This window comes from Saccostrea cucullata, unplaced genomic scaffold, assembly GCF_032062105.1.
Source record: "Saccostrea cucullata isolate Sc308-1 unplaced genomic scaffold, CSIRO_AGI_Scuc_v1 ctg306, whole genome shotgun sequence".
In the NCBI taxonomy this organism is placed as follows: domain Eukaryota; kingdom Metazoa; phylum Mollusca; class Bivalvia; order Ostreida; family Ostreidae; genus Saccostrea; species Saccostrea cuccullata.
In genome coordinates, this window is record NW_026924668.1 from 1 (window position 1) to 12,500 (window position 12,500).

A 12,500-nucleotide genomic window follows, 5' to 3' on the forward strand; every position below is an offset into this window, starting at 1 on the left:
TTAAGTTTGTTCATGTCATGACCCCCGGGGGTAGGGCGGGGCCAAAATGGCCTATCAAAGTTTTACATAGAAATATATAGGGAAACCTTTTAAAATCTTCTTTTTAAGTACTTCAAAGCCAGGATTAGTAATATTTATATGAAATCATCCTCAGGTAATGTAGATTCTAGTTCGTTCAAATTATGATCCCCTTGGTGGTTAAAATTCAAGCCCCCCCCCCCCCCTTCAGTAAACTTTCAGTTTTGATCTGATGTGTTTTTTCCGAGCTGATGTGCTCAGGTGAGCGCTGTGGCCCCTGGGCCTCTTGTTATAATTAGCTCACCTGAGCCGAAGGCACAAGTGAGCTTTTCTCATCAAAATTTGTCCGTTGTTTGTCGTTGTTGTCGTCGGTGCTGTAAATTTTTCACATTTTCAACTTCTTCTCAAGAACCGCTGGACCAATTTCAACCAAACTTGTTACCTTGCATCCTTGGGTAAATGGGATTAAGGTTTGTTCAAATGAAGGGCCACGCCCTTATTCAAGGGGAGATAATGAAAATTTGGTGGTATGTTTTAAAAATCTTCTTCTCAAGAACCACTGTGCCAGGAAAGATGAAACTTATGGGGAAATTCTCAGTGTAGATTCAAGTTTGTTCAAATCATGACCCCGGGGGAAGGGCGGGGCCACAATGGTCTACCATAGTTTTACATAGAAACATATAGGAATTTTTAAAAAAAAAATCTTCTCAAGAATAGCAAAGCCATAATTGGTCATATTTATATGGAAGCATCCTCAGAAAGTGTAGATTCAAGTTTGTTCAAATCATGACCCCGGGGGGTAGGGTGGGGCCACAATGGGCGACCAAAGTTTTACATAGTAATATATAGGGAAATTCTTCAAAAATCTTCTTCTCAAGAATAGCAAAGCCATGATTGGTCATGGGACTACTTTTGGACTTAAACTTTTCAATAATAAACCAATTTCTACTTTTTCCTAGCCACAGTGTTTAACTTTACTGAAAAAAATTGACACCCAAATATGTGTGTTAGTGTGTGTCTGGAGGGAGGGGGAGGGGGCAACCGGACAATAAATGTACGATAATTTTCTATATTAAAAGTTTGTTTCTGCAAAAATTCTGCTATGTGCATAATAATCAAATCTATTCTTTGAAAAAAAAATTCCAATGCAAAGAAAAGAACATGTGGTAAACATTAAGAAGGTAAAATAAATATTAGCTATTGTACGATCTACCATGGTAATGCTAAGATGTCCACTTTAAACTGTATGTAAGCTCAGGGAACCATTTCAATGCATTATCCAGCAAAATGTATAATTAAGGGTAATTTTTTATGTTTTTAAAATTATTTTAATCTATACTCACCACTTTCATTTATACTATGTAAAGTTGCGTCTTAGATTCCAACCCAGGCGAATTTTAAAACATACAAATCATTGAAAAAGAGTCTGATGCTCTTCGACTTCCAAAAAGCAGAAAGCATGGTATGTCAGCTGTTCCTTTTTGATTTATTTTACTTGTTGTTTGACAGAAATATTTCTATTTGTTCTTGGTTTTTTATACAGTCGAGGATATCAAAGGTTAGTCAATAATCTTCTAAACTGATTACTTTTTCCTCTTTTTATTAGAGTCATAAATACCCTAAGGGTTGGTTTAGAAGTGAGGATTTGGACGGGGAACTGAATTGATATAAATCACATGATAACTGTACAACTCAAGTATTAATTTGATCGAGAGTAACAAATCAGAATTATCAAACCATCATTATTGTGCAGTCTTTTGTAAATTTTTAAAAGACTGTTTTTATTGATTTATCCATGCATTTTTATTCAGAAAAACGAAGTAATGGCAGCAGTAGAACGCGGGAGGAGGAAGGAGAACCGGACCTCCATTTTTTCTGAGTAGAGGATTTTGCTATATCACATTTTCCTTTAGATGCTTCATTCTTATACTTTTTTGCGACCGAGAATGGGCAAAATGCTAATGTTTTATATATTTTAAAAATATTTTTTTATTTGGGGGTGGGGGGCAAAGATGCCCCCTTCATATCTTTTGAAACAGTTGCTTCGGGATAAAACTTCCAAATCCTTAATCTATTTACTTTTTCAGAAGTATAAAATTTATACAGAAACATGACGTTATAATTCCGGATTCGTAACTCTAGACAAGACTGGACTTTGCCATGTTTATTCTGATATGAAGCCAAAAAAAACGAAGTTTAAATAGAGTCCGATTAAAGTATTCAAATAAACTTAAAGGTGAAAGCTGTATTTCTCACATTGAGCTGTACAAGGAAGTAACTTTGCGGGTGACTGGTTCATTGTATACGAAGTTACCACGAAGTGTTTTACAGTAACTATGACGTTCCCTGTAGTCCTAATTTCTCTTGGCACTTCCTTCATTATATTTCTCCATGGTAAGTCCTAAAAGAGGCATAATATCTCTTAAATATTTTAAAATTCATTATGTCTGTTTCTATGCATGCTTGTTATTCTATTAAATTTATTTTGCATCCAAAAAATTGAATTTGCTCGAACAAAAAAGGGAAAAACTTTTTCACCGAGATAACTGGTGTTATTAACAATTGTTTCAGCATATGTGGGAAATTGAATGTAAAATGTAAGTCATTTAGTTCCAAGTTACTTCATGAGGGTGAAAAATTTATCAATCGGCCTTCATCTCGTCAATTTCGAAAGACCTGCTAAGCTGATTACAACGCCTGTGTATCGTACCGACTCTCATTTAATCCCCTGATATTATTTTTAAATATTTAAACAATCATAGTGCCTGTTCTGTTCCATAATGACTTGCTGCTCAGATGAAATTGTAATAATAAAAGATTATAAAGCAAGGAAAGAGACAAATATAATAAGTTTGTCGATAAGTAAACAAACAATAGGGCTTATACCTGATATCAGGCGCTTGTTTTTACCCTCTATTATATAAGCATAGAGAGATAACTTTGTATAAGATTTACGCTGTTTTGTTTTCCGCGAGAACTTGTCGCGAACAAAGCGGAAATTGGATACACGCGGAATAAAAAACTTGATATACGGTACTACATTGTAAACTCTTTTCTGTTAATTATGTTCCCCAAACGGAGTTTGGGAACATATTGTTTTTACTCTGTTTCTTATTATGTTCCCCAAACGAAGTTGGGGAACATATTGTTTTTACTCTGTTTCTTATTATTATGTTCCCCAAACGAAGTTTGGGAACATATTGTTTTTACTTTTTCTGAATTTTTTCTTTGTTCTCCGGTACTTTTTTGTCCGCGAGTGTTCTCGTAAACTACTCATCCGATCTAGGTGAAACCTTTTTAGGGTCACTAGGTATGTTATGTAGATGTGCGGAACGAAGGTCAGTTTGCGCGCACGTGCGTGCAGGTGCGCACACGTGTAACACGTGAAATGACCAATATGATAGATATAACCGTAACTTTTAAAATTTTGAATGAAATGCGTTGAAACTCATAATATAAGGATATATTAGTAGTATAGACATGATGATATGGTCAAAATAGCAAGATCTCACGCGCATGCACGTGCGCTTCGCTCCGATTGGCTGAAACTAAAAGTCTAAATATCTTTTTTGTTTTTTGACAAAATCCTTTCAAATTTTGAACATAGTCATACATTATGAAGATCTACAGCATGATATATAAAAATAATCATGAACGCACGCACATGCACGTGTGCTGCAATCTCATTGGCTAAAACTTTAAATGCCTACAACTTTCTTGGTTCTCAATAATACAGGGTGAAATTTCGAATATGAATAGATATAATGAATGCCTACATTACCAGTATACTACTATCTGAAGTAAATGCAAGGACGTGCATTCACATGCGCCCGCACACAATGCATTAAACGACAGTATACGTGAATTTTTGATGTTTATGCAGAATTAAGAACTTCTAAATGTCAAGACATGTAACATACTGAAGCATGCAGATCTTTTGACCCTTGACCTTGAAACTGAGGTCAAGGTCACTGGTAACCTGAATAAAATGTTGATATTAGCTATTTACCAAAATCACCTTGACCTATGAACTTGAAATCGACCTTAACCTTTGTCCTTGACCAAAGGGTAAAAAGAAACATGAAGTACATGTACATGTATCTAGAAACACCTTTCAGAGTTTATTTCGGTTGGCAGGATAGAAGTTAAAGAGGTGATGGTTTTTTAATAACCTTGACCTTTCATCCAAATGTCACAATCAATATTAAGTTCTTTGAGTAAGATACAAGATTCAACTCCAATGTTAAATAGGTCAAGAATAAAAATACCCCCCCCCCTCCCCCCGCAACAACCAAACAAATCAAATTAATGGCAACGTAGAGAATCACTGTTAAACTCAAATTACACCTCGGACCCACATAAAATTTCAGGAAAACTGCAGAAAAGAGCTCGAGAAAAATGTATTAAAATATTTTATTTGAGTTTCCAAAGTATATAGAAATTATTAATTTATACGGAAAAAATTACAAATCCTGTCGTGTTAAAAATTAAAGTGCAAATGAACAAAGTTGGTATATAAGCCTTTTATAGCCTATTTATTCAGATGTCGTTAATAGCATTCAATTCTACTGATTTGAAATAATATTTTAATACCAAGCATCCTTTGTTTATTTTACCTTTGAAATTTATTTGAATTTTTTTTTTAGAATTACGCAATCCCCAGAAATAGCGATTTTCGGTATATTAAAAATCAATATACATGTACGCTCCTTCGTAAAATAATCAGGTATTTGCATTCATGTAAAAAATATTAATAAGAAGGTGTTAAACAATATTGGTCACATTAGCTGACACGAATGTCTTTTTAAACATCTCTTGTAAACCCCAGAAAGTAGCCCCCTATGCATTCGAAAAAATAAATAGTTCCGGTCAAAAACCTTTATATATTTATTTACAAAGTATATAAAATTTACTAGGCACAGGTATCAGAGTTGTCAAAATGGCCTGAGAGGAAATATAAAAAAAAATTCTGAACAGAAAGGAAAAATCCCTTTTCCACGTATGGAACTACTATTGAATAAGTTCATTTTGATTGGTTAGCTATTGGCGTGATACCCTTAGTCGACTTTAACTCTGCCTTGTCGTAGGAATAAAACCAACTTTCAGCCCGAAGTTAAAATAAGTAGAGAAATAAGATTTGAATCGATATATTAAAAAAAGACATATGCTTGAAAAATGGTAACTTTATATATGTATTTTTTTTTCTTTGATCCGTGGGATAGAAAGATATGTTAATCGCTTAACCAACATGCAATAATCATCTTGCATATGTATGTACATGTACGTGTGCGCGCATGCAAAACGTAAAACTATATATAGTTGATATCATTGTAACTTTTTATTCTTAAATGAGTCCGTAGATACTTAGCATATTTATAAAAAAAAGTCTTGGAGGAATAAGGCACGAAAAGGGACATGGGGAGCGTTTGGGGAACATCTGTAACGGTCCCCGTTACAATTAGCACTAGTTATTATTATTATTATTAAGGTCTTCCGACTTCCTTCGGAAGACCTTATTGTTATTCGTCTGTTTTTTATTATTAAGGTCTTTCGACTTCCTTCGGAAGACCTTATTGTTTTCCTTCTGTGTTTTATTATTATTATTAAGGTTTTCCGACTTCCATCGGAAGACCTTACTGTTATTCGTCTGTTTTTTATTAAGGTCTTCCGACTGCCATCGGAACACCTTACTGTTATTCGTCTGTTTTTTATTATTATTTTTCTTTTTTTCATAGTTAGGGCGATATCTCAGCTGTGCGTGGACGGATTTGAAAGATTTTCACAGGAATGATGCATCATGAAAATATCTCCAGACGTGTTTTTCATTTTTTCAAAATCCACTTTCGTTCGCGATTTTTGGGGATTTTTGTTTTTTTTAAAAGGCATTTTGTCCAGCAGTTTTCTCGAGAACGGGTAAAGATATGAAAGTGAAACTCACTGAGGTGATAGAACATCGAACTCCATTATGGGATACGACCTTTATTTTTTGTCATCGGCACTTCCGGTCGCAAACGGAAGTGAATTCAAAAAGTCCCATTTTTCAACTTTTTTGTTTTTCAATATTTTTCTCTAGGATTTACAGGGTTTATAGTTTGTTTTATGAGAATTCTAAATATGTGTTCAGAATCTTGATGCGTGCATTTATTGAAAAGATATGACCGAACCAAACTTTGTCCCACTGTCGGGGGTTCGAATCCCGCCGTGGGCGTTCCCAAATTTTTTCTTTGTTTGTATCATATTTCAATTGTAAATGACTTTTCTCATTTTTATAACATGTGTGAAATATTTTGCCGATTTTTAAAAGCTATATTTAAAGATATTTTAAGGTTTATCTGTAATAATCATGATATATGCTCAGAGACTGCTGTAAATGAACGTAAAGGAAAAAAATACATTCTGAAATCTATTTCATGGGATCACACCGTATAGATCTCTAACGAAAAGTCGGTCGGAAGACTGCTTGTTGCTTTAGCAACAAGAACGCATCTAGTTATTATTCTTTTTTCTTCTTATTTCTTCTCCGGTACTTTTTTGTGGAAAAAAGTGTTCTCAGAAACTGTTCACCAAACTAAGTTAAAACCTTTTTAGGGTTAGTAGGCATGTTGTGTAGATGTGCCGAACGAAGGTCATTTTGCGCGCACGTGCTTGCAAAAGCACGCACGTGCAACATGTAAAATGACCGATTTAATTGATATAGGCGTAACTTTTTTAATTTTTGATGAAATGCTTTGAAACTCATAATGTAAGGATATATTAGTAATATAGACAATACGACATGGTCAAAATAGCAAGATCTCACGCGCATGCACGTGCGCTTTGCTCTGATTGGCTGAAACTAAAGTCTCAATATCTTTCTTGTTTTTTGAGGAAATCCTTTGAAATTTTGAACAAAGCCATGCATTAGGATATCCTACAACATGATATATAGAAATTATCATGAAAACACGTGCATGCACGTGCGCTGCAATCTGATTGGCTGAAAATTTAAAAAGCTATAACTCCCTTGGTTTTCAACCAAACAGGATGGGATTTGGAACATAGATATATAAGATGGACTTCTACAAAAAGGTATGGTCACCATGCACATGCATACACGTGCGTGTTCGTGAGCTGCAATCTGATTGGCTGAAACTTTAAACAGTTATAACTTCCTTGGTTTTCAACCAAACAGGATGGGATTGGGAACATAGATATATATAATGGACATCTACAAAAAGGTATGGTCACCATGCACATGCATACATGTGCCTGTACGTGCGCTGCAATCTGATTGGCTGAAACTTTAAACAGTTTTAACTCCCTTGGTTTTCAACTAAACGGGATGGGATTTAAAACATAGATAGATTTAATGAACTTCTACAAGAAGGTATGGTCACCATGCTCATGTATGCACGTGCGTGCACGTGAAATGGGTAAAATCAAAAATACACTTGAATGACCGAATTTTTTAATTCTTTTAAATTAAATACTTTAATATTTAGTATATTAAAATATATAGATTCTATAGACAAGATGATATGGTCATTACGTACATGCCTTCACATGCGCACACATGCAATGCTAAAATTTGAATGAGCATGGTACATTTCTGGGTAAACATTGTTAAAATCTCAAATGCATAGAGTTTGTGTTAATAAATGAAGCTTACAGGGAATATGGCACCAAAAGGGAGTTGGGGAGCGTTTGGGGAACATCTGTAACGGTCCCCGTTACAATTAGCACTAGTTATTATGTTCCCCAAACGGAGTTTGGGAACATATTGTTTTTACTCGGTTTCTTATTATTATTATTTTTTTTTTTCTTATTTGTTCTCCGGTACTTTTTTGTCCGCGAGTGTTCTCAGAAACTGTTCACCCAACTGAGCTAAAACCTTTTTAGGGTTAATAGGTGTGTAGTGTAGGTGTGCGGAACGAAGGTCATTTTGCGCGCATACGCCTGCACGTGCGTGGGCGTGAAATGAGTGAATTGACTGATATACTTAATATAGCTATAACTTTTACATTTTTTGATGAAATGCTTTGAAACTCATTACATAAGGATATATTAAAAGTGTCAATAATATGACACTGTCAAATTAGCATGAACTCACGCGCATGCACGTGCGCCTTCCTCTGATTGGCTGAAACAAAAATCTCAATATCTCTTTTGTTTTCCAACGAAATTCTTTGAAATTTTTAACATTGTCATGAATTAGGATATCCTACAATATAATATGGAAAAAAATTCATGAAATCACGTGCATGCACGTGCGCTGCAAACTGATTGGCTGAAAATTTAAATGGCCATATCTCCTTTGATTTTTGACGAAATGCTTTGAAATTTAAAACATTGTCATGCATTAGGATAGTCTGCAATATGATATACAAAAAAATTCAAGAAATCACGCGCATGCACGTGTGCTGCAATTTGATTGGCTGAAACTTTAAATGGCCATATCTCCTTTGATTTTTGACGAAATGCTTTGAAATTTAAAACATAGTTATGCATTAGGATATTCTACAATATGATTTAGAAAATAATTCATGAAATCACGCGCATGCACGTGTGCTGCAATCTGATTGGCTGAAACTTGAAATGGCTATAATTCCCTTGGTTTTCAACCAAACAGGATGGGATTTAGAACATAGATAGATATAAGGGCCTCCTACAAGAAGGTATGGTTATCATGCACGTGCACGCACGTGCGTGCATTTGGAACGAGTGAAATTGAAAATACACTTGAATGAGTGATTTTTAATATTTTTGGACTAAATGCTTGCATATAAAGTATACTTTAATATATAGAAAGTGTAGACAAGATTATATGATCATTATGCACGTGCATTCACATGGGCACGCGTGCAATGTAAGAATTTGAATATAATTGGTATCCTTCTGGTTAAACGTTGTTAAAGTCAAAAATGCACAGATGTTGTCTTATTTAATAAGGCTTACAGGGAATATGGCACCAAAAGGGAGTTGGGGAGCGTTTGGGGAACATCTGTAACGGTTCCCGTTACAATTAGCACTAGTTATTATGTTCCCCAAACGAAGTTTGGGAACATATTGTTTTTACTCTGTTTCTTATTATGTTCCCCAAACGAAGTTGGGGAACATATTGTTTTTACTCTGTTTCTTATTATTATTATTTTTCTTCTTGGGAAAATTTTGTCCGCGAATGATCTTGTAAAGTACACATCCGATTAAGGGGAAACCTTTTTAGGATAAGTAGGCATGTTATGTAGATTTGCGGAACGAAGGTCATTTTGCGCGCACGTGCTTGCAAGAGCGCGCACGTGCAACACGTGAAATGACCAATATACTTAAAATTGTCATAACTTTTACATTTTTCGATGTAATGCTTTGATATTTAGAATATATAGACATATTATAAATGTAGATAAGATGACATGGTCAACATGCCATTTTGTGTGCACGTGCTTGCAAGAGCGCGCACGAGCAACACGTGAAATGACCGATTTAATTGATATAGGCGTAATTTTTCACCTTTTTGATGAAATGCTTTGAAACTCATAATATAAGGATATAGAAGTAGCATAGACAAGATGACATGGTCAAAATAGCAAGATCTCACGCGCATGCACGTGCGCTTCGCTCTGATTGGCTGAAACTAAAGTCTCAATATCTTTCTTGTTTTTTGAGGAAATCCTTTGAAATTTTCAACATAGCCATGCACTAGGATATCCTACAACATGATATATAACAATTTTCATGAAAACACGAGCATGCACGTGTGCTGCAATCTGATTGGCTGAAACTTTAAATAGCTATAACTCCCTTGCTTTTCAACCAAACGGGATGGGATTTAAAACATAGATAGATATAATAGACTTCTACAAGAAGATATGGTCACCATGCACATCCATGCACTGCGTGTACGTGCGCTGCAATCTGATTGGCTGAACTTTTAAATAGCTATAACTCCCTTTGTTTTCAACCAAACAGGATGAGATTTTGAATATAGATAGATATAATGGACTTCTACAAGAAGATATGATCAAGATGCACATCAGTACATGTGCGTGTACGTACGCTGCAATTTGATTGGCTGAAACATTAATCAGCTATAACTCCCTTGGTTTTCAACCAAACGGATTAGAATTTAGAACATAGATAGATGTAATGGACTTCTACAAGAAGGTATGGTCACCATGCTCATGTGTGCACGTGCGTGCACGTGAAATGAGTAAAATCAAAAATACAATTGAATGAGCGTATTTTTTAATACTTTTGGATTAAATACTTTAATATTTAGTTTATTAAAGTATATAGATTGTGTAGACAAGATGATATGGTCATTACGCACGTGCATTCACATGCGCACGCGTGCAATGCTAAAATTTGAATGAACTTTGTACCCTTCTGGGTAAACGTTGTTAAAGTCTTAAATGCATAGAGTTTGTCCTATTTAATGAAGCCTCCAGGGAATATGGCACCAAAAGGGAAGTGGGGAGCGTTTGGGGAACATCTGTAACGGTCCCCGTTACAATTAGCACTAGTTATTATTATTATTATTCTTTTTTCTTCTTATTTCTTCTCCGGTACTTTTTTGTCCGCGAGTGTTCTCAGAAACTGTTCACCCAACTGAGCTAAAACCTTTTTAGGGTTAATAGGTGTGTAGTGTAGGTGTGCGGAACGAAGGTCATTTTGCGCGCATACGCCTGCACGTGCGGGCGCGTGAAATGAGTAAAATGAGTAATATATTTAATATAGCTATAACTTTAACATTTTCCGATGAAATGCTTTGAAACTCATTATATAAGGATATATTAATAGTGTAGATAATGTGACACTGTCAAATTAGCAAGAACTCACGCGCATTTACGTGCGCTTCGCTCTGATTGGCTGAAACAAAAATCTCAATATCTTTTCCGTTTTTTGACGAAATGGTATGAAATTTAAAATATAAGCATACTTTAGGATGTCCTACAATATGATATTTAACATTTGTCATGAAAGCACGCGCATGCACGTGCGCTGCAATTTGATTGGCTTAAACTTCAAATGGCTGTAACTCCCTTGTTTTTCAACCAACCACGATAAGATTTAGAACATAGACAGACACAATAGACTCCTATAAGAAGTTACGGTCATCATGCACATGCATGCACGCGCATGCACGTGCGCTTTGCTCTGATTAGCTGAAACAAAAATCTCAATATCTTACTTGTTTTTTTACAAAATACTTTGAATTTTAAAACATAATCATACCACAATACGTCCTAAACTATGATATATAAAAGTTTTCACGAAACCACGCCCATGCACGTGTGCTGCGATCTGATTGGCTTAAACTTTAAATGCCTTTAACTTTTTTGATTCTTAACAAAACAGGATGACATTTAGAATATGAATAGATATGACGGATTCTTACATTATGCTGCTATCAAACTTGAATGCAAGGACTTGCATGCACGTGTGCGCGCGCAATGCGTTAAATGACCGATTTACTTGATATAGTCGTAATTTTTTTAATGAAACGTTTCAAAATTCAAAGAATAGAAACACATAAAAAGTGTAGTCACGATGATATAGCTTTCATGCATTGCACCTGCGCGCGCGTGCAATGATCAAATGACTTGTATACTTGATATGGCCGTTACTTTTATATTTCTTTATGAAATGCTTTGATGACCTTGACCTTTGACCCCTTGACCCAAAGGTCACAATCCAGCTCAAGTTCGTAGATGTATTTACAAACTCACTTTAACAAATGCTTAGAATAAAAAAGTCAACCCCCCCCCCCTTTCTCCTTAAAAAAAAAAATCAATAACAACGTAGAAAATTTCTCTGAAACTCGATCAACACCTGGGATCGACATAAAATTTCACTTAAGGTGCAGAAAAGACTTCATAGAAAGTTTCCTGAAAGTTTTACGGTAAGTCTCTAAAGTATATTGAAATTATGAATTTTTACGGCAAAAATTACAAATTCTGTCGTGTTTGAAATTTAAGTGCAGACGAACAAAGATATGATATAAACCTTTTAAAGCCTATTTCTCCAGACGTCGTTAATAGCATTCAATTCTACTGATATGAATTAATATTTTAATACCAAGCATTCTTCTTTTATTTCACCATTGAAATTTATCTGATTTTTTTTTAGAATTACACAATCCCCAGAAATAGCGAGTTTCGATATATTAAAAAGCAATACACGTTTCTTTCCAGTAAAACATCACGTGTTTGAATTCATGAAAAAATATTAATAAGGGGGTGTTAAACAATACCTGTCACATTAGCTGACACCAAAAAACCAGGGTACGTACACGACATTTTCTGATTTATTTGCACCTGCAAACAGGGCTACCCTCAAATCCACGTGTTTTCAATGTCTTTATAAACATCACAAAAGCACCCCAGGAAGTAGCCTCCTATGCCCTGGAGAAATAGTTCCTGTCAAAAAACTTTATTTATTTATAGAGTAGATAAAATTTTCTAGGCACAGGTACCAGAGTTGTCAAACTGGCCTGGAAGGAAATT

At 35.1% G+C, this 12,500-nt stretch overlaps 1 protein-coding gene across 2 annotated transcripts in view; it reads left to right on the forward strand.

Annotated features, from left to right (window-relative positions):
- The first annotated feature begins 1,963 nt into the window (after positions 1–1,963).
- Positions 1,964–12,500, forward strand: part of LOC134267002 (uncharacterized) — a 47,959-nt gene continuing 37,422 nt past the window's right edge. For both annotated transcript variants that reach the window (XM_062749228.1, XM_062749229.1), the window contains exon 1: positions 1,964–2,412. In XM_062749228.1, coding sequence (XP_062605212.1) covers positions 2,355–2,412 — 58 coding nt within the window. In that variant the 5' untranslated portion in view covers positions 1,964–2,354. The remainder of the gene's footprint in view (positions 2,413–12,500) is intronic.